The following is a 22,518-nucleotide window of genomic DNA, read 5'->3' as shown; positions in this document are numbered from 1 at the left end:
TACACAAGTCTCTGTAGGTGGAGAAGGAAGAAAATGTAAATAAAAGAATAGCAGTGAAACTAAAAGAATGTAAAAGAAAAAGGCAGAACATAATTCATAATAAATAATAAATCAGATGAGATGTCAGATTCAACATAAACACAACATGAATGTAGGTCAGCAGAAAATCTTTTGATTCCTTCCCGAGTTTCTGCATGTGAGAGCCACTTATTTTATTGACATAGCAAACCCGGCTGTAACCTTCACAGGAGTCACTTGTTGACAATATAAAACCTGTAATACTTTGGATTTTTTTTTGGTGGTGGGGGAGGGGGGGTTTACAAAAGCTCTCCTGCAGACTGTTTGAGAGGTTGCATATCTGAATGGCCTGCTCTGCTGCACTGATCTGTCAGACTTTGCTTTTCACTGAAATGTAGTGAGAATTTCTCATTTTCCATACATCCAAAGAAATGATGGCCGCCAAGGAAGTCGACTCTGTGTCAAAAGCATGAATTATATCTACGAGTCCCCCAATTTTAAGTGTCATTTCTGTTTTTTAAAATCATAGAATTTCACTATCACACAAAATTGCACAGGATCTCTCTCTAATGGTAAACGAAGGACTTTTATTAACCTTGTCGGAAACGACAGGGTGCAGAGAAAAAGTGTTTCCTTGCAGGGCGGGGTTGATCAGCTTGAGGTCTCGGTTGATATTAATATTAATCATTACATCACCTCACATTATTTCAGTATGAACACCAAACAAATTCTTAATTTGTACACCACGTCTACCAACTCTGTTTAAGTTACAAATCTACACACTGCTTTTTTCCTTTGATAAAAGCTAAAGCTGCGGTGTTCATTTAGCTAATTTTGTTCCTCTTCTGGGGCCTGATTAGAAGCCGGAAGGAAAATTGGTCAAAATGCAGACTGCATAAGTTAATAGACTTTCAGCATCACAGCTCTGTCATTAAGATGTGGAGATTTGACTATAATTGCAGTGTATTTATTTAATGAAATCCATGTGTCATTTAGATGCCATTGTTTTTCAGCTGCAGCCCTGGTGGTGTTAAATGACAAATGTGGGAAAAACAACCCAGCAAAACTACAAAATTGGTAAAAATGGATCTGAAGAGGTTGATTTTTCCAACCTGTAGTTACTCACTAAGTCTCCATCCTGCTTCATAAAACACGAATTTTGCTTTTCAGTTACATATTTGTGCTCATATTCGCCACCAAAACTTTTCACCAAGAAGAAAGAGTTTGCATTTAATCACCCACATTCTGATAAGTAACCATAATTCAGGCTGGGCCATTGTAATCAAGAGGTTGTTATTTCCATCTGCAGTAGTTTAGATTTGGCGGTTTGGCTCTGTTCTGGGACGTTCCCGCTCTTCCGTGTGCACATATGTGGAAGGAAAGGCAACATGAGCTGCCATAACAGAACAGCCATTAATGACAGACATTGTCACCGATGAAGTTTTAGCATTAAAAGAGGATCTGGGGTGGTGGTGGGGGTTGCAAAGCAGCCTGCAGATGTGCCACAGCTGTGGAGAAGCTAAAGGTCCTGGCATGATTTGGTGCTGGTAGTCTGTAGCTGCTGTCACCAGGAGGCAATGTCAAAAATATGTGGATTACCTGGCATGCTTCATATAAATCTGTGCTCTCACTGATACTTCAAAGAACTTAAACTGTTCATTGACATGACATCTGACCACTGCAGTGTTTCGGATCTTTTTCTGTGTGTTTTCTTTCTTTGTGGTGAACTTGTGATCTGCAGTGCTTTCCTTTCCTGTTCACCCTAGCTGTTTTTGGTTTGGTTTTTCCCCCAGCATTTGACTTTGACTGAGCAGAGCAGCTTACTGTTGTTGGGTTTGTTTGGTTTGTTTGTTTTTTTTGAGGACATAGCCTGTTGTTTTGGTTGAATTCCAGTCACATTTGTCTTTTTTCATATTCTAGCTCTTAGAGTTCTCCTTTTGTCTTGCAGCACTCTTCTTGATCACATCTTTTTTTCCTGTGGTTTCTCTTTATATCAGGTGGAGACAGAGATGAGAGTGAGGATATGGCGGGAGACCTGCGCAGGACTGAGTCCGACAGCGTTTTAAAGAAGGTCTGCATCCCAGCAGCCAGTTATTCTCCTTGACTCTGAAGCCAATGTGCCCCTACACGTCACAGAGAACCTGAGGGCATGTGTGGGGGTGCATTTGTCCTCCAACACTAACAATACCATTAAGATGAATTTAACTGCTTCTCTCCCTCCAATGAATTAGCCTCTTGACTCTTCCTCCCAGGTCCCGTTGCTAATGGCAACCATCAGTTGTGTAGGATTCAATAGATGATGGAAATGAATGGAGTGCCTTTGGGTGCTGCTATTGTAGCTCTGCACTGGATGCCAGCCTTTGTAGTCATTTATACTGCATATACCAGCAGCTGGACTGCACATTATTGTGTCTTGAATCTTTTAGCAGAGACAGGCTACAGTAAACGTAATGTGCTGTTTAATAAAGAAAAAGGAGCCAGCTATTCACCAGGCCATTCCTTGTAAATGCTGCTCTCTGAAAACAGAAGAGAAGCATTTAATTTTTCTTAACATTTCACCCCAGGCATGGTGCCAAAGTTCAAAGAGAGTTCAGCAGTAAAAGGACGGTGTTCAGAAGTCCGAGTCATCATTAAAAAATACAATGCAGAGTTAATTCCAGCCTTCCATCTTCTATTGTATTCACGTTGGTCTGTGCCGTTCTTTTGTAAACTGAAAATACCTTTTTAGAACCGTTCGTCTCGTCCCCATTTAAAATAAAGCGGCACGACACTAAATCCGTCATACATAATCATAGCCAGATACAATTAGACTTCACAGCACACCCACATGTGCAACTTTAATCACATTCGCTCCGTGATATATACAGTATACAGGCCCACAAGAGCACTGTACACAAGAGCAGATGTTTGCATGCGAGTATATTATTGTGTTTTAGCTTGCTCAGTGTGTCTTAATGTTTGTGTGCAGGGAGGAAACGCCAACCTGCTGCAGCTGCTGAAGAGGAACAGTGAGGTAACACTGACTTCCTGTGTCTAATTCAGTTCAAGTCGCTGTTTACATAGAAACTGCCAAAACCCTGTGTCAACGGCATTGTTACCGGCATTAATCAGCGTGTTGTCTCAAACAGCAGTAAAGCTCAAGTTCAGCCAGAATGCGTCGGCCCAGTTTGAAATCTGAAAGTCTTCCACAAACCTTTAACCACAGCACTGATCATGACTCAGAACTGTGATGGACTGTTTCCTCCTTTTGGTTTTGATCGACTCGTTTAATTATTATTATTCACTTGTTGAGGTTGATTTGCCGCTAACAGCTTTCCTTTTGCCACCTATCAAACACTTTTATACTCCATCAATAACAACATATAAATTTTTTTTTAGAAATTCAAATTTGAAATTGTTTTTACTTAATCTAAACGACCCTGCTGCCCACATTTAGGGATTTACTGCTGTTTCTGTAAAAAGCTCTGCTAAGTAATAAATAACAAAATAGCTCAAAGTGAAAGTGAGCATGTGCCAAGCAAAGTAAGCTGTCATTTAATAAAAGTAGGAAGAGTTTTAAGTGAAAATTGTTATTAAAATGCACAATAATCAGAAGCAGCTCATGCAGCGTAGCGCTGTAAAATAACAGGAAGAAATAAGGCTTAACTAATAAATATGATATTTTTGCAGCATCAAAGAGCAATAAGCAGTTAATACAAGACTAAAAGTCTAAAACCATGTTAGTGGGTCGGTGAAGTTGTTTGCGTTTCATGTTGCTAACGCTGCACGCGATATAAAACCATAAATGGTGCAGAGCTTAGGCTACATGACTTTTGCAGCTTTGGGAGCATTTTCAACTGTAGGAACAACAGGAAATCAGAACATTTGATCAGGAAGAGATACATTGTCGGAAATCTGTGCAAAAATCACTGTGAATAATTTTTAAGCTGATATCCAGCCCTGAGCTGTTTTGCAAAATGGCAAAATGGGTATTTAGAACCTTTTATTTGAATAAGTCATAAACTTATTTAAGTATAATAAAACATTAACCATAAAAATATGCCCAAAGTAGTTCTAATTATTTTATTTCTTCAATTTTTCTTCCTAAAAGTATTTTATTTAAAAAGTAAAATTACTCCTTAGTCAGAATAGCCAGTCTTTAGCAAAGAAAAACAAGGGTTAGAATAAGTCCAAGGGGGAAACGAGTTAAGGAGGCTTTCCATGGCCTCTCTTTGTACATGCCTCTGTCTGCAGATATGGGTCCTATTCTGGTGTATTGATGCCTTTGGCTCCTTGTCATATTCGTTGAGCTATTCCTGGACATTTTTTTGCAGTGAAGCAGGGAACATTTTCCTGGTAGTTTGTGTGCTTTTGATAATATGTGTGTGCTTAGTCAGTCATGATGTGTAGGTCAGTGAATTAAAGTAGCATTTACAATAATGCAAGACTTAACGATTCAAAGAAGATCAACGTTTGTAACTTCATCTGTCAGTGGTTTTATTATCGTGGCTGCAAAGTGTGATTTTTAAAGCAATACTTGGTTTGTGGAGCTATAAACAACTTTAAGTTTAGTAAAATCAGTTTTTTATTATTATATTAAAATATTCTGTGTGACACCACAACATTTCCTCCAGACGTGTCACTTTCTGAAAGCTGCTTTGTTTAGTTCGCAGTAACGTGGTTTGGATCAGTTTTGAGTCCTTGTAAACACGGATGACAAATACAAGGTTACTGTGCTAATATCTGAGCGCAGGAAAGGTCAGATCTCTGTAAAGTTAAATCAGCATATTGTTATAAATTGATATTGTATAAAACACCGCTACCAATAATGGTGAGTTTTAACATGTCAAGTGGAGCAGTAAGTAAGGCAACATCAAAGAGCTTTGTCCTTGCAGCCGAAGTGGATTTTTCTCCTGGATAACAAGAACACAGCCGGAGGTTTGAGGTTATACTCACTGCTCTCTCTTTTTCAACAGCAGGTCCTCCACAGTGTCTCCAACCTGCATCTTCTGCTAAGCACTCTGCAGGTATGATGGTTTCTAAGCAGGACAATACATCCAGCGCTCCAGATCAGAACTGACATGATGCAAGTCTGTGAAGCTTTCCAATGAAAAGAACAGAAAAAAGACCTCCATCCACACAGAGCCAGTGCAGAATACCCCACAATCCACAGGATGGGTATGTCTAACCTAATCTCTGTGGCTCTGTCTAACACAGGCAGTGGTAGTCCAGCAGGACAGTTTTATAGAGGACCAGCGGCAGGCCCTGAGTGAGCGCTCGTCCTCTTGCACATCGTTATCACGACCGTCCTCCCGGCCCAGCTCGCTGATCGAACAGGAGAAGCAGCGCAGCCTGGAGAAGCAGCGGCAGGAGTTGGCATCCCTGCAGAGACAACAGGCAGCTCATGCTGAGGAGAAGAGGAGAAGAGAGAAGGAGTGGGAGCTCAGGGAAAAGCAGCTCGCTGAGAGGGAGGCACAGGTGCACGCACAGGTAACTATGCATCATCTTCCACTAGCCCTGTTTATTATTAATAGTTTCAGGGCAGCTATAATTCTGACAGTAACCCCCCAGGATGGTTTCATGCTGCAGTGTTTCACCTCATGCAGTGTTTTATCTGATAAATTACAATGCGTACTTGTGCAGGGCATTAAAGTCTTCTGTGGTGCTTTAAAGAGATGGTACACTGCCTTCAAATATAGCTTTCACTGACAAGCTTGAAACGCTGAAAGAAAAGTTGCAGGGTCAAATTTCATCTGACAAGGCTGCAAAGGCGTGGTAGTAGATTCACCTCCACGGCTGGCTGAAACGTCGCACTAACTAAAGGCTGAACAACATGTAGTAAACATTCTCTCTGTTTGTGAATTAGGGCAGCTGTGGCTCAGGAGGTAAAGTAAACCATCTAGTAGGTTGGTGGTTTGATTTCTGGCTGCTCCAGTCTGTGTGCCAAAGCATCCTTGGGCAAGGATATTTGACACGTTCATCATCTGTCTGAATGTTAACTTAAGATGTAGAAAAAAGTGGGTGAATGAGACACATGAGTGCTCAATTGTGCAATTTATTCTCATTGTTTTCCATATTAAATTACTGCCAAATGGCAGAATGATTACAAAATAGTGATCACTTAGTCATCCAGATCTGCAAAGAAACTAATGTTTAAGAGTTTGAGCATTACAACAGTACAAGAAACCCGAACTATTCGAGCAGACATGGAGATGATTAACGTTCTTTTAAAAAGCCACAACTTCTGGATTAACCCTCGAGTTCTAACCCACCACAGGGTTACGTCTAATCGTACATTTTGAAAAAACACACCTGAATCGTGATACTTGCAATAACAATGTTAGTATTTTCTGATTGCTTTGACTTTGGAGAAATTTTATTTTGATGGGGTTAGGGATTAAAGTTCAGGGTGGTACGCTGATCATATGCTGCAGGTGTAAACAGCAACAAGAGCAGCAGTCTATGGTTTGTTTACTGGTAGTGACTGCACCTTGGATGATATGAGCAGTATATCCTTGCATCTGTCGAGTGGGTCATTGTTTGTTTAAATGAATTTCACACTCATTATCACCAGCGCGTGTGATTCCCTGCAGTGTGTCCCCAAAGTTTGAATACTTAGCCCACAATCAACTTAATGTCGTTTAAAATCAACAAGTTAAATGCAGTTGTGATCAGCTTCATAATGCACAGCAGGCAGCAGCACCTGTGGAGTTATGAAGTTGATTTAATATATGAGGAGACAATAAATTATTCAGTCAGCATTGGTAAAGTCTAGACTTCAGGTTTTTTTTTTCCAGCTTATTTTTTCCTGATGGGGAAACGTGCACTAAGGAGAGGTTGAGACACTGAATGTGATCACAATATTAAATCAGGCAGTCATTAGCTTTTATTCATTCAGGCTCAGTTATTGCAGGTTTCCACTAAAGGAAAGGAGCTGAAAACATACGATGTGACGCCTCACGTGTCTGTCAGTTCAATAAATCAATCTACACTTGTATCAACCGCTGCAGGAGGAGGAAATCCTGAAGCGGCAGAAGGACCTGGAGGAGGAGAAGCAGGAGCTGCAGAACAAGAAGGAGGAGTACCAGAAGGACCTGGAGAGACTGAGAGATGCCCAGAGGAAGCTGGAGAGGGACAGGGAGGCTATGCAGCGGCACCTCAACAAGATGGAGGACCTGCGTCTAGCTGAGGTGAGCAGGGACACTCTGAAAATCATAATAATGATAACACGATCTGCTGATCCCTGCAGGGAAACCGCCTCTTCTGTCGCCCCTCAGCTGCAGGGGAACACGGTGTGAGCCTGGAGGGATTCATTTTTTGCACTCAATGACACTCCAGCCTGGTTGATGTTTATGGATGCTTACAGCAGAGGCTTGAACTTGGGTCCTCTTAAAAGTGGATTTAAAAAAGCTCTTGGCCACATTTTAACTGGCGAGCGTCGCTGCAACGCAAACCAAACAGCACTGTTATGTTTCTCCAAAAAATCTAAATATGATCATTTTCCAAAACTGAGCTCTTCTAGAAACAGTCGTGCTCATCATTTAGCAAAAAGCCTTTCATGCATATTCACATACAGATGTAGACCGCAGCTGTTCATCTTCCTAAGCGCCTCTTGTTCCTTCCTTTCCAGAGGACTCCCTCTACAACGTCTGATGAGTTCGCTGGCAGCTCCCAGTCTCTGGAGCTGGACCCGCTGGAGTTCTCCTCCTCCTCTTCCTCCTCTCTGCCGAGGCTGCAGCCCCAGCGGTCCAAGCCCAAAGGGAAAGGCCTCAATCCCTTTACCTCATCCTCCACGAACCTCAAGGGCAGCGAAGGCAACAACCAGATCTCAAAGAGCCTCCTGCAGCTAGCCAAGAACAAGGGCAAAGATGGGAAGGAGAAGGAGAAGAAGAAGAAAAAGGCCAAAGGGGGGAGCGCACAGTCAGCAGGTATAAGATGATAAACTGGCTGGATCGAGTCGAATTGTTCAGTGTTTCACAGTGAGTCAGCAGGTTGGAGTGGAGTGCTTTTTGTCAAGGATGTACTGTGTTTAGTTATTATTGAAAAGGAGACATTATTGGTAGACATGTGGATGGATGGATAATGGAAGAAGAAGGAAGGATATGTCAGGTCTACAGCTTAGTGCAAAGTTTCAAGGTAGTTTTTTGTTTCCTGCCACAGTGCATCATCTGTCACAACCAGCCAAAAAAGTTAGTGTTCTTTATGACTAATGTAGAAAAAATAATAATTTTTTTCTGCTAAACTGCAGCACTTCAGAGAAACCACCACGGAAATGATTGGAGACAAAATCCAAACTGTTTATTCTGTTTAAATGTATGCTCTTAAGTATCTAATCTGAAGCCAAGTCGGAGTTAGACGTATGAAAGGAGAATGTTTCAAAGTTTTACCTTTTTTTTTGGTGCAAAATTCAATCTTTGTGTTACTATCCCACCACGACAGCTCAGTTTGATGACACTGCCTCAGGAAACAGAATGAAAATGTAAACTAAAAAGAAGATATTTTAGGAGAGAGCCGCTTGAGTTGATATATGCACCTGGCTAACGTTGGAATATACATTACAAACACGAAGACTAGATTTTATCTTTTGTTTTCCCCTATTGGAAGAACATGAACAGGGAGTTTCCTGTTTTCCTACTGCCCAGTTTACATGCATGATGGTGTTTCTAGTCTAACTGCATTAGAACTACAAACAGAATAAAAAGGCTCCATATAAATACCTCAGCCAGAAAGAAACGGGTCCAGAATTAGTTACATTTGCATTGGATTCAGAGTGGAGAAATATTCCGTTTCCTAATCCAATTAAAGAAAATTTGAGCATTTTTCCTGCACAAGTCCACAATGTTGATGTACATATGCGGTGACGTATGCTTCTGCTCTTTGTAGAAATGTCTGCTTCTGATCTGAACAGCTTCTTTCTGAATTTTTTAAAATGCAAATGCTTAATGAATAAATAACACTTAAAAAGAAAATCCACCTTTAGAGAGCTGATCAGTGATTAGAAATACATTGTGCATCCCTGCATGTAAACACTATATTGCACCATATTAAACCACTTTCTGTGTCAGCTGTTGGCCTGATATGTTCTGTCACAATGAAATTGATCAGAATGATCTGAAGCCAATCTTGTTTTAAAGCAGACTTGAAAAAACTGTGAGCTCAGTGAGAAGCAGACGTGTAATTTTGGTCACATGCTCAGATCTGCTCAGGCTGTCACGAGGTCTCACATGGAGCTTAAATTTGTTACAATATTAAATTAGTCACAAAAGTAAATTATTCAACTGTCCTACATTTTTAGGGGGATCTTGAACACTGTTAGAAGTGAGCTTATGTCTGACACAGAAGAACTACACTTGTTATAAAACACATGAACTACATGTAGATGTGAACTGATGGTTCTGAAATGAGCAGTGAGCCAGCATAAGGCCACACAGTTGGGACTCCCTGTTGGTAACAACATATCTTTAGGAGTTTATTTTGTGTTTGCATTAAAGTGCCCAAAGGGGAATGCTAATATCCTACCCAGCTGTGACTGCAGCAGTGTGTTTGCTGTGTGTTGTGGGTCTCTTAATGGCAGCAGAGTTCAAAAAGAGATACTATAGTGTTGAATTTAGACTATGCAGTTAACCCATACTGGCCAGCTTCATTATACAACTCCACCAGTAACAGTTTTCAGTACGTGTTACTAAGAGCTTAAACAGAAGCTACGGTGTCATTGATGACAACCACCACCCTTGAGTAATGAATTGTTTATGTTTAAATTAGCAGCAAATAAACATCAGTGACAAAAAGGGTGTCCACTAAACCATTTCAGATCTTCTTTGGGTGTAATTCCATTTCAGCGTCACCATTTTCTCTTGCATTTTCCCCACTATAATTTCCTGGATGGCTCAGAAAGATTAGAGGAAATGCTATAGAATTTTAAACATTTTCACTTGTGTTACTTCCATAACAGCTTAGAGGCATAAAGGCTTAATAAAGCCTGGACTTTATTCTTGGTCTTTTTCTCTGTGTTCAGTTCCAACACAAATTTGCCAGTTGCTGCTTCTGGGCTAATCACTGTAAATGTAAAGGCTGCTGGTGCTGGACAGTACTCACCCTGAGGCACACAGGCACACCCTGTGTTGCAGGAACTCTGACCTCCCGGGTTCATGCAGTGTGGACACTATTCAGACAAGTGTTCTTGCAGCAGTGATACGGGCAACTCTGAATTATTTGGAACTCATATTTCAATTTCTGTGCAAAATTTGGTGACACTATGTTACAAAAGCCTTATAACTCAGATTCTCTCGTAGACTGTGGTTTCTCTTTTGGCCTCCAGCAATGGAAAATGGAGGACAAGCCTATTGTCCTTGAAGAAAAACAAGCTGGGAGTTTCTGCAAATATGTTGCTGTTACTAAATTTCAGCCATGAGTTGCATTTTGGAAGCATTTAGTTCTCGTTTTGGCATTTAGAGAATATTTGTGGGTTGCAAAATCCTGATGTGTATAAGGTGAAACGTCACCGGCAACTGATCAGAAATCAAAATCCTGTGTTTTCGGGGTGATGCTGACTCCTGTTCTCCTCTTCACAGACTCCCAGCCCCTTCCAGAGCCGCCTCTGGATGGAGAGATTTTTTTCTGCTGAGACAAGTGGCTCTCCTCCTCCTCCTCCTCCTCCTCCTCATCATCATTACCATGAACCCATCAAACCACTCTGACGGTGGAATGTGCTGCCAAGTAGTAACACATTCACCTGCGCACACAGGCTTTTTGAATCACCTTGAAAAGGCTTTTAGTTAATTTTCCATGTCATAACATAGAGCTGTTTAACATTACATGGAAGAAGATACATTTTAAAATCAAATACCACAGCTTTTAGTTTGTTGGGAATTAGGATATATTAGGCTCTGCTGTGGTGTGCGTTTAGGATTCAGTTCAGTAGCTAAAGTGGGAAGGATGGACTGTCTCTGCACTTTTTCGTTATTCTATGTCCAAAATTCATCTTTTCCTTTTCCAAATAAATGGTTCGAATTTCTTCATTTTGAAAAATCAGACATCTGTGACAGCTCAGTATCACGCTGAAAGCATTTCACAGCGAATTGCCTTTCAGGCTCTTCCAAGTCTGTCAGGGGCTCGTGTGTTACGGCTGCCTTTTTTCCTAGAGCCCCGCACCAGCAGGCTGTGATGTTAATTTACAGAAGCAGGGCCTTTTCCATGCAACTTTAACCACACGTTCAAAGACACAGACAAATCCAAATGCCACTGTGAATGTCAGCGAGCTCCCTGTGGCACTGGAAACTCCTCACACCTAATCATATTAATTGACAGCTAATTGATGACTGAACCCACGGGGGGGGGGAACTTACGGGTCCTAGCAACATTTCTTAATCAGAGAGAGTCCAAAGCCGTTTCAGTGCTTCAGTCGCAGTGAATCATAGCCCGGCGTTCGCGTCGAGTGTTCAAAAAGCAGATGCGATTAGATCCGCCGAGTCTGTCCCCAGTTTGCAAGCAAAAGGGAATTGGCTAACTTGTGTAATCCTTAATGATGACTTCATGCCATCAATCATGTTCCTTAATGAGGTTTTAATTTATTTGAATTATGGCTATCTCCAATTTGGAGTGAAGCTCTTCAGATGTGTATTTTCTTAGACGCTCAGTAATGAAAGGATTGAGAGTTATCTCTCTCTGTCTAATGGCTCAATTCATATCCTTTAGTGTGTTTTAGAGTCTTGGATGGATATTGGCTCGATTGTCGTTTCATCTGCCTGTCAATGGGCTTTTATGCAGCCCTCATCTTTCATCTGAACGCCGACACAGCTGCTGGTCGTAGGAACGGAGGCCGTTAATTTACGGACAAAGCAACCGCTTAGAGGGAATGAGAGTGGACATTAGCTACAAATATGTTCTGTTGTTGTTTCGTGACTAAACCGACTCAGCAGGTAGCTCGTGAGTCTCTGATCATTTCAGATTAGTCAGCACTCATCAGTGTTTTTGAGCACTTTGTCCTAAAAATGTTAACACGTTTATTTTTAATCGGTGTGAGATACGAGGAAATATGATTTCTTTTTTTTTAATCAAGGGCAAAATGATCCAAAGACGGTTAAAGTGTTTAAGTGGATTAAATAAGGGGCTGTGAGCTTTTATGGAGTTTTTCAAAGATGACCCGTCTTAATATTTAAGACCTGCGAAGCTCACGCTGTGGGCAGGACTACCTGCGGGACAGGTAGGAAGGACAAAGAGACGTTTAAAAAGGATCCTCTTCCCATGAAAGGCAGAGCAGCATTGCCGAACTGCTTCCTTGCTGCCTCTTTTTCTCACGTTTAAGTGCTTGTTTGTTAACTCGCTGTCTTGTGTTGAGGATTTGACTTCACATCCAGGCTGGTTTATTATAGTGTGTCTTGTAAGAGGCTTATGCGGCCTGCCAATTAGTTGCTTCATGTCTTTTGTTTATGGCTTTGGTGTAATCCTGTCAAAGAAACGGAGAGGGGTAGACTTTTGGTGTTGCTTTAAGGTGTGTTTTGACCACTAGGGAGCACTGCACCTATAACTAAATAATTTCCCTCCCTCACACAACAGCAACAACCAGAAAGTATGAAACTGTTTCGTTTTTTGTTTTGTTTTTTTCCCCCTGTGACTCCTGCTGTGAGAAATTGATGTATTTTTTTCTCAGCAGGTCAGAGATAATGTGATGAGCGTGGGCTCTCACACTCTGCGACATTTTTCCCCACGGCATTTGTAATTGACTGCAGAAACAAATAAGTTGTCAGAGATTGTAATTGGTTATTCAGTGTAACCAGTCAGCAGCAGCTTTAATGTGGGGGGAATAAAAAGGTTGGAGGAAGCGACTGGGCAGAACCACAGACCTCTGTAAGGGACAATCAGCAGACACAAGTCGGGAAAATGAACTCCCTCACCAGTGATGATGATAAGCCTGTCCGAGAGACGAGTGTGTCCATTAGGTGAACCCTGCGTAGCCTTAAATCTTAATGATAAAATGCACTAGAGTAGAACCCAGCGTCTTCTCGGGAGAGAGGAGAGCTTTTATACCTCTGCTTTGAAAGGAAGGAAATGTTTGTACTATTCAACTGGTACACAGTTGTTTCGTTCTCAGCAATGTAAAAAAAAAAGAAGAAAAAAAAGGGCAAATGTGTAAATATGATTTATGTATAATACAAATTACTTGTAAAAAATAATTGACTTGTGATTTATTGAAGCATTTTGTAAGAATGTTTTATTTATGTTTTATTCTCACCAACAAGGTGATAAACAATGTCAAGGTGTATTTCTCTCATAATAAAAAAATACCACAATTGACATCCTGAGTATTTGTGGGTTATTTTTTTTTTACAGCTATTCTTTTTTTGTTCTGTCTTGGTCAAGCTTCAGTTTGTATACACTGTAACCAACATGAAAGAATTGTGACAAAATAGGATGTCTGCTAATCAACCAATAGGAATGTAATGTACAGCCAGTGTTGGGGAGTAACGGAATACATGTACCGCATTACGTATTTAAAAGACAAAATATGAGTAACTGTATTCCGTTACAGTTACTGTTTAAAAGGGTGGTATTCAGAGTACACCCTGAATAACGACTCCTTTCTCACTCTAGCGATGGACATCGTTTACAGATGATCTCATCTTTTTATTCACTATGACCTGAAACTACTGATTGAGGACAAAATCATCAGAAACTTGGTTACAGAGGTCACAAGAGTGAGGAGGTCTGGTTTTCTGTTTTACTATTACAAGTGTTTTTGAAACCAGGAGACCCAGAGACTACACCCATCTTGTATACTGTTTCTCCTGGTTTCTGTACTTAAAAAATAAATAAATAAATCAAACTAGATGTAGCAAAGAAGAAAAATCTAGTTCAATTTTGGCAGCAGATACTTGCTTGTATATTTGTCCTCCAGCTGTTGTTGTGATCGAACCATGGGGAATGCAGAGAAGTAACAGTGGTGCATCTTTGCCTTCATTCTGCAGATTCTACAAGAGGCTGCAAGAAAAAGAAAACAAAAAAGTTTATGCGTGTCACATAGCGTGACTTGTAGTGAACTTACAAGACTGCTGATGTTACAGTTCGAGCCCAATGGAAACAGATGGTTTGAACAGCAGAATGGTGGGGCGTCTGAGAGGACGATATCAAGGTCCTCCCTTTTTGACTTCATACAGAACGAAGACTTGTAGTTTAAAAAAAAAATGTCCAACTTTCTGAAAGTTCTCATCTTTTTGTAAAAAGAAAAAGAAAAAAGACATCACTGCAGTTCTTGAGAGAACAGTATGTTTTTGTGCCTTCAGGGGGAAGATTTTCAAATTAGTTTCTGCCCCAATAACTTATTAGATTTGCTGACTTATTTGTCCTCAACATTTTTTCTAATTATTATTTTACCAACGAACGATACTCACAGAATTTAAAATGCACCACTTTCATTATTTAGCAGGATTTCCAAAAGTAAATTAATTTGATTTAACAGAACATTATATTGTTAAGTGTAATACACGCCTTCGGAGTGGGAGTCGCAAGTTCGTATCCAGTAAGGGTCCTAGGCTAGACACATGCTAACCAAGCCTACTGGAATTGGAATATGGAATGGAATTTTCGATACCCAACATTCACAAACAACAACAACAACAACAACTGGGATCTTGTTGTTGTTGTTGTTGATAACTGATAACTGATCTCACAGCTAGAGACTGACGACACATGCTACGGCAAGGAGCCGGACGACAGGTCAGGGGGACGATATCATCACCCCCACCTGAGTTTGGGTACCAAGTGTGATGAAGAAAGGTTTGAAAAATTAAGTTGTTTCAAAGTACAGTGCTCAGGTTTCGACTCACTGCTGTCTCAAACTCCAGTCTCTGTTTCAACACACCTGAATAAAATTAGTAAGTCATTAGCAAGACTCTGTAGAACTGAGTTGACAATTTGATTCATGTTACAGCAGCTCATAAGTGAATGAACACGATGCAATAAAAGTACTTTTAGAACAAAATTTTTCCAAACACATTTTACGTGAGTAGGGTTAGGGGTTGCCACTTCAGCAGGCAGTCAAGTTCTATACTCTTGCTACTAATTTTATGCGGGTATGTTGGCACAGGGACACATGGAAAAGTTTCAGGACACCGGCCCTCAAGTACTGGAGTTTGACACCCCTGTTCTAAATCAAACTACATTAAACGATGTTGTAAAAGCAAAAACCATCAACATTATATCAACGTAAGGGATACAGAAAATCATTTTGGGAAGCTTGCAAACGTGCATGTTTATGGTATGATAGGGTACTTATTGGTATCACAGCTTCATCTTTAAGCCACCTTCATAACACTGAAAACATGGATTCAAACCTGAGGTGACTATGCTAAGCCCCCCGTCTTGCTTCATGCTAAAGACCTCTGGCCTACCTGCACGACCGAGCACACTCACTGGATCCGCTGCCATTAGGAAGGTGGCTGTTCGCACATTTCCAACCCTCAGGCTGTGTCATCTCGTAATAAATAAGTGTGAGCGTTTCACATCTGGACACTGCCTACCAATAAGAAAGCTCTATTAGACTTTAGAACTAACACATGTACTTATACCACCATGTGTATTAACAGGGTAGTCTGCCATGTAGACCCACACTGTCAGGTTAATAAAACTATAATCCAATTGACCATCCTTGATTTTTGCCCACTTTGCCCAGTACATAATCCAGGCTGGTAATGAGTACAGTTTTTAACTGGGATTCTTTCTCTCCCCTTTATCCTGATCAGTATTCTGGTCCTGACTGCAGCAACTGTGTCTGTTTTGTTTTGGAAGCTTTATCACAATAATGAAAAAAAAAATCATTCTCATTAATCCAATTTTTGTTCCAGAGGCAATTAAATTGCTATCACTAAATTGTGCTAATGCTTTGATTTCCTGTTTCCTGTTGTCGTGCTGCAGTTTGAACACCACCAGAGGAAAATGCTGACAGAGATCTTGATGGATTGACAGCAGTGGTGGCACACGGCAGCACTCGTTTCTCCTGATAAATAAAGAGCCAGCTGCTTTAATCTCTCCATGCTCGGCGGTGTTTTGCCTCTGGAAACCTCGACTGCGGAGGCTTTTTTCCCCCTTAACTGTAGGATCTTGTATGCTATGCCCAGTTCATCACCATGGGATCTTTCTAAATATTTCCCCATTTTGCTCATTCCACATATAAGCTCCAGAGACAAAATACCAGCTGATAAGACTCAGCCGTGTTGGTAGCCTGATAAGGTGCAGTGCAAATTCTGTTTCTTGGTCCAAACCCCTGTAAAAGTTCACCTATCTCTGTTTGGAGCAGCAAACAGCAAGTCTGCCTGTGACGTGCAGTGACAGAAAACCACACAGCCTCGAGTGAAAAGTGGAAGCTGGGAGGCAGAGAGGGAAAGAGGGGAAATAAAAGCATGAATATGTAAATATTCCAAATTAAAAATTTCATCATAGCTTAGAAGAAGAGGAGAACAGCCGTGCTGCTCATGCTGATAACTCTGTGAGGCTTGAGTGACTAACGATAAACTTCATGGTACATTCTCAGATTTATTAATTATCTGCTGCTGATAAGATAAATTTGGCATTGTTGAGCTAATTACCGTCACATGATAACTGTCTAAATCTGTCTAATTGATAGTTTGAAAGCGGCTTTGAATTGAGCTGAACTAGAACGGCCAACTTTATCGAAGCATCACCACTTTCCAATAGACTGATGTGTTACAGCAAAAGGCTTCACTTTCACTGAGAAATAATCTCTCTGCAGCTCGTTCCACTCACTTGGCCTTTGGTCAGTAGAAAATAGAACTCAGAAACACTAATAAGACCATCACCAGCAGATCTTCAGGAGTGGAAGACGTACTCATATTTCCTTCATGAGTCAAAGGAGAAATACCACAATATAAAACCACAAACCTGCAGGAACCAATTTTAGCCATTCGGGGCAATAAACGTGCTGTAATCTCTGACATTTTCAAATTAACCCAATCCAGAAGCTCCAGACGTTCCTCTTAGACAGGATTAGCCGTCAGTGCTCTTCGTACTCACTTTACATGCAGTGATGTCACATGTTACCGGACTGAATTGTGGATCCACTGCAAGACTTTTTTTCTGGTTATTTGCACTAAAAAGTTACATTTCAAGCCAACACAGGCATCGGCCAATCAAGTCACATTAAGAAAATATCCAGACGGGTTCAGCATCAAAATTTAGGAGACGCTGATCTGTGCACTGTATAATCAACCTGTGGATGTGGAAAAAAAACACACAAAAAAGTCCCAAAACCTAATCACCTATCATCAAGCACTGAAAATATATTTGTGTTTGAATCCTGTTTAGATTGAATCATTACTTGTTATTAATCTCTGGCTCTTTTGTATGTCTTTTATCTAGTCTTACTCCCCTCACCCCAAATGGTCACATCAGATGGCCCCGCCCCTCTCTGAGCCTGGTTCTGCTGGAGGTTTCTTCCTGTTAAAAGGGAGTTTTTCCTTCCCACTGTCGCCAAAGTGATTGCTCATAGGGGGTCATATGATTGTTGGGTTTTTCTCTATGTATTATTGTAGGGTCTACCTTACAATGTAAAGCGCCTTGAGGTGACTATTGTTGTGAATGCGGTATAAATAAAACTGAATGGAATTGAATTAAATTCTATTAAGGCTTCAAGTTATTCATTGCTGAGAGCACTTTCTCGGTGGCCACTTTCTAGGTGATTTAAAGGTGGATGCTGTTTAGCATTTTGTTGTGATAAAGGAACAGTTGACAGTTTTATTCCAAGGGTGAGTTAGCATCCCATTTAACAACTGCATTCATACTGTCGCCTACGTGCAATCACACAAGCCGTGTCCACAAATCAGAGGGGAAACTTTTACAGGCTACACGACAAATTCAAGAATAAAAACCTACCTTAAGCCACATCATGAGCCTGCACACATTTAGCACACTAAAATGAAAATCTCGCCACAGTTACAAATGTTAAGAAAGTGTAAAGTATAGTGTAAAAAAGCAGGAGAGACATTTTCTCCGACTGCAGAAGTAGATTAATGAACTCACCACACACTGGGACGTTTGGGTCACTGACTTTAAATTCTGAACACCCTCAGCGCATTTCCATTTGTTTAGCAATTTTGGAGTGAAATCAAGTGAGATCAGCTAGTTTTAAAACTAGCCTCACAAGCTGATGAATCACCTCCTTTTAGTTCCAAAGAGACATGAGGGGTACTTTGCAAAGTTTTACTTGCATCCCCCCATGTGCTCCAAAGTCCTGCTCGGTCATGCCACCATCTTGCTGCAGATGCAACAAGTTACATTAACCAGTAATAAACTTTGTTTGTTACTGCAAAATCTTATCAGGAATGTGGATGGTTAACCTCTCATTACCAAAAATACAGCAGAGTTTTACTTACAGTTCCAAAAACACATCATTAGAATTCAGCTGATGGGGCATAGTGACCTTTAGGATGCTCCTGGGCCCCCAGAGCCCGTCCATAACATCGACACTGTCGAGGAGGAACTTTCATGGGTTGAAATTAATAACAGGCAGTGTGTCAAAATGGCCTTATTTCCAGCTGGAAGCTTCCTGTCACATTAGTTTTACAAACATCTCTTTTGAAATGGAGATCTACGTGGATAATCCTTCTGGGGCTGCTGTGGATTTTTTTTTCTTGTTACAATAAGCAAGTAACTGCTGGGAAAACTGTGGGCGAGGCTGAGTGGCACACTGTCCCTGCTGGCGACAGCCGTGGCCAGAGGCATTATATTTTCATGCTGTCCATCTGTGCCATTCACACGATATCTCACTTGACCTGATTGGTTTTTACTCGTCATGCTCACATTATGCTGCATGTCTTATCTGGTCTAGTAAGGATGGACTACAATAATCTGTAATCTGCTCTTTTTTTAAAAGAAATCTTTGGTGACACTTTGGTGTCTGCGGACCTCTGCATTTGTTTTCATCAAAAATACATAAAGACCCAACCACTGCTTTTATGTTCTGGGCCAATACTGCTTCCCATTTGGGACTAAACACATAAGAAAGAAGAAAAAAGGGCAACTTTGACTTTCTGTGCCACTTGACTGAACTACCTTAATGTCTTGAATTTAAAAGAAGTACCTTGAAACAAGTCCTCATTGTCTCAAAGCGTTTTTTTCTTTTTCTTTTTACCAGCAAAAGCTGTCATATGCAGACATCAGGTTTAAATGGCTTCAGCCTCTTTACGACCCTGAACAGGAGAAAGCGCGTACAGAACATGAATAATAAATTACAGCAGCTGAGTAGGCTCCTTCACCTAACGTGTCGCATCCTTCTTAGGAGTCATAGGATGAAAAGTTCAATAACAAACAGCAGAAGTTTAGGATGAGCAGCCGAGCCCCTAAACACTAAATGTGGCACAGCTGCGATGAACAGGAGTACTTTCTCCCAGCGGATATTTACAGAATGCTGAGTAGATATTATTCCAGTCTTCCTGCAGGTTGCAGGAAAATCACAGCACCACAGCGGGGTGAGTAGTTACGGCTGCAGCGGGGATACAGGGCGGGGAGAGCCTATGCCAGGTCCTCCATCTTGCTCAGAGATGTGAGGATGATTTAGGAGGCCTGTCTTTGCCAGGGTGTCCAGAGAAGGAGCGGGGCCGAGCAATCCTATTACTCCTCAATGACCCTGCACACACACACACACACACACACACACACACACACACACACACACACACTGATTACACACACTTTCCAATGGCTGGAAGGCTCAAACAGTGTGCAGGAAGCTGCCACCACACTTAAGGACCACACTGTAGTCAAAAACCAGCTGGCAGTGTACTTCAAGAAGCACCATCACTATAGCACAATGTAAAGCTCACAAGCTGTTCACACTAGAAAACCATTATGTTAATAACTTTATCTAATTCACTGCAATGATTTAGTAGGCGATATCCTGGCATTTTTAGCCAGTCTCACAGCAGTTCTGTGAAGAGCAGAGTTGGCCACATATATACAAATATCCTTTGTGCACAGCTGTGACCTTCCAAGTTCCCAATTACTATGTTTACATGTTTTTTGCTCTCATTCATGAGAAAACAGGACTAAGACAAAGGTTTTTATCTGGCTAATGAAAATAAACATTTAGCTATTACTGCCATTCACCATCAGTCATGCAGATGGGGTTTTGCTACAGTTCAACCCCTTTCAAGGATGGCACTGAAATATTAGCACATCCAGAAACCCCTTAGAAGGAGCAGTGTTTTTCTTTGTGCGGATGCATTTTGTTAGCTGGCTCATTTGCTGACAACCCTAGACAGTATGAAAGATGGATGGAGCCACTGTGATGTTACCTCTTGGTCAGTAAAGTCCCATTATGAAACCTAATAAGAGGGTATTTTTGCCATTACACTCGTGGTGTTTTAAAGCTGGATGCAGGGAGCAAGTGACAAAGACGTGCAACTGACTGTCATTTACTCAAGCGGAGCAGACGCTGGATAATCCTTCTTTCTGACTCTAATAATGACCGTAATTTACAAAATTAACTTCATGTTCTATTCACTTTAACATGACCTCAGCTGAGGGTTGGCTCCCAGTTTGGCCATTAAAAAGTACAAGTTTTACAGCACTTCCAATTTGCTTTGCTTTTCAGACCCAGGTGCTATATCTGTTATCTTTTTTATGTCTATCCGGTCGTTAAGTGATGACGTGACGAATCCTACTTCCGGGCCTAAAGTAGTCTGCGTTTAATATGGCTTTTGTGTTGTTAACATGTTTAATGTTTTGTATTTTCTTCTATTTAAACTCAAAAAGCTCCTAAAACAGTCAGTGATCACTGTTGACCTCCCTCGGCTTTTATTACCGCTAATCTTAATATACCGCTTATATTATGCTAACATAGCTGTGTCGCTAGCGGTCACGTAGCACATCATTATATACCAGCTAGCCAAACTTCAGTAACCCTACAAACGTCACTGCTGTTTAGTTTTCTGTCTTCATTTATGTTGGAAGTGATAACAGAGCTGTACGTTTTAATTTGTTTCCAAAACCCCGCAGTCAGGACATGCTATATTGTATTTAGATAGAAGCTAGCGAGCTAACTCCCTGCTAAATTCTAACTCCGTTAAATGTCATAAACTCCGTTTTCATGGATGCCTGGATGTTAAACTCAATTGTTACACCTGGTAGAGCAGAACGCTGATCATTTTATTAAAGATGAAAGACTTTAGACAGTTTTTCAACTCTCAGTAATGCCATAGTGATCGTTTGATATATGGACCTGCAGCAGAGTTTAGGCCCAGACACGGCTAGTGACGTCAGACTTAACGACCGGATATGTTCAACCTGCAGCATTACTCCATCTCCCCCTACGTTGAGCATTCTCTTCTGTCACACCAGCTTCCACATGTCCTCCCTTACTACATCCATGAATCTTCTCTGTGGTCTTCCTATTTTCCTTCTGCCTGGCAGCTCCATATTTGCTCAATATAGCTACTGTCACTTCCACTGATAATCATAACATCTTCAACTCTGCCACCTCCAGCTCAACCTCCTGTCTTTTTGTCAGCGCCACCATCGCCATTCAGCAATTCTGAATATTGTGGTTCGGAAAGACGGAGCCAAAGGCTAACATGTACTGTTAAAAAAGAAGAGGACTTAAAATAGATCCTTGGGATGCCCCAGCAACCATTTCCCTTTCTGACAGAGAAGTTTCAATCACTCAAAGAAGAGGAAAATCAATTTAAAACTAGTTCTGCTACTAGCCGCCTTCACCCTGCAGACATGTCAAAAACAAGGCTGACAGTATCAAAAACAGCACTGAGATCAAGCAGGACTAAAATGGAGCAGGAACCAGCAGACTGAAATATTGCATATCATTGGACACCTTCAACAGAGCAGGGCTTCAATTATATATTTCCATATGTCGATTTGGGTACCTGCTCCATTTTAAACTTGCTTTGGTACTGTTGACCTTTTCCAAAGATGCCATCTCTGACTTTCTCTACGCTCATCCTTTTCCCTCTTCTCTTTTGAACTGGTTGTGGCAGATGGTTGCCCCTCCCTGTGCCTGGCTCTGCCAGAGATGTCTTCCTGTCTTTCTCTTATAAGAGAATTCTTCTTTCCCACTTTGCTACCACCTCGTTGAGATTTTCTCTCTTAAATTTTAGTGTATTTTTCTTGCAATATAACATGTCTTGGGGCAACTGTTGTTGAGAATTATCGCTCTATGAATCAAAATGAACTGAATTAACCGACACAACAAATGTGGTGAATATAATGGTTCAGATTTTCTATAAAACAGTGTTGTCAATGAATGGTGGCTGAGCCTCTTATAGTTTTTACTAGTCATAGTAAGCCAAACAGGACTTCAGCGTCTCTGTCAGCTCCTGTAAATCTTTTTAATGACTTTTAAGATTTCACATGGCATTCTGCTTCAGTAAATCACATGTTCACTGTTATAAACAGGCTGCCATTATCAGTAATGATCTTGGGACTATATGGACTGCAATGCAGAGCAATTTTCTCCTTTTTGTAAAATAGAAAGGACAAAACAACTACCTATGATTCTGC

General features: G+C 41.0%; 1 protein-coding gene and 1 long non-coding RNA gene across 8 annotated transcripts in view; one reads left to right on the top strand and one right to left on the bottom strand.

The window, feature by feature from the left end:
* Positions 1-13,292, top strand: part of LOC309708453 (A-kinase anchoring protein 13) — a 121,772-nt gene extending 108,480 nt beyond the window's left edge. For 4 of the 5 annotated variants that reach the window (XM_082536507.1, XM_082536508.1, XM_082536504.1 and 1 more), the window contains 7 exons: positions 2,016-2,089; positions 2,987-3,031; positions 4,974-5,024; positions 5,215-5,487; positions 7,008-7,187; positions 7,628-7,925; positions 10,569-13,292. In XM_082536507.1, the coding sequence (XP_082392633.1) occupies positions 2,016-2,089; positions 2,987-3,031; positions 4,974-5,024; positions 5,215-5,487; positions 7,008-7,187; positions 7,628-7,925; positions 10,569-10,621 (974 nt within the window). In that variant the 3' untranslated portion in view covers positions 10,622-13,292. The remainder of the gene's footprint in view (positions 1-2,015; positions 2,090-2,986; positions 3,032-4,973; positions 5,025-5,214; positions 5,488-7,007; positions 7,188-7,627; positions 7,926-10,568) is intronic. The other variant, XM_082536506.1, reaches the window with a different exon arrangement.
* Positions 13,293-13,712: 420 nt separating this feature from the next.
* Positions 13,713-22,518, bottom strand: part of LOC309704004 — a 178,536-nt gene continuing 169,730 nt past the window's right edge. For 2 of the 3 annotated variants that reach the window (XR_014276106.1, XR_014276107.1), the window contains one exon: positions 13,713-13,974. This is a non-coding gene — a long non-coding RNA (uncharacterized lncRNA). Of the gene's footprint in view, positions 13,975-18,721; positions 19,634-22,518 lie in introns of those variants that run through there. The other variant, XR_014276108.1, reaches the window with a different exon arrangement.

The sequence above is a fragment of the Aulonocara stuartgranti genome (genome assembly GCF_965226115.1).
Source record: "Aulonocara stuartgranti genome assembly, chromosome: 1".
In the NCBI taxonomy this organism is placed as follows: domain Eukaryota; kingdom Metazoa; phylum Chordata; class Actinopteri; order Cichliformes; family Cichlidae; genus Aulonocara; species Aulonocara stuartgranti.
This window is presented reverse-complemented; position numbering and strand designations above follow the sequence as displayed.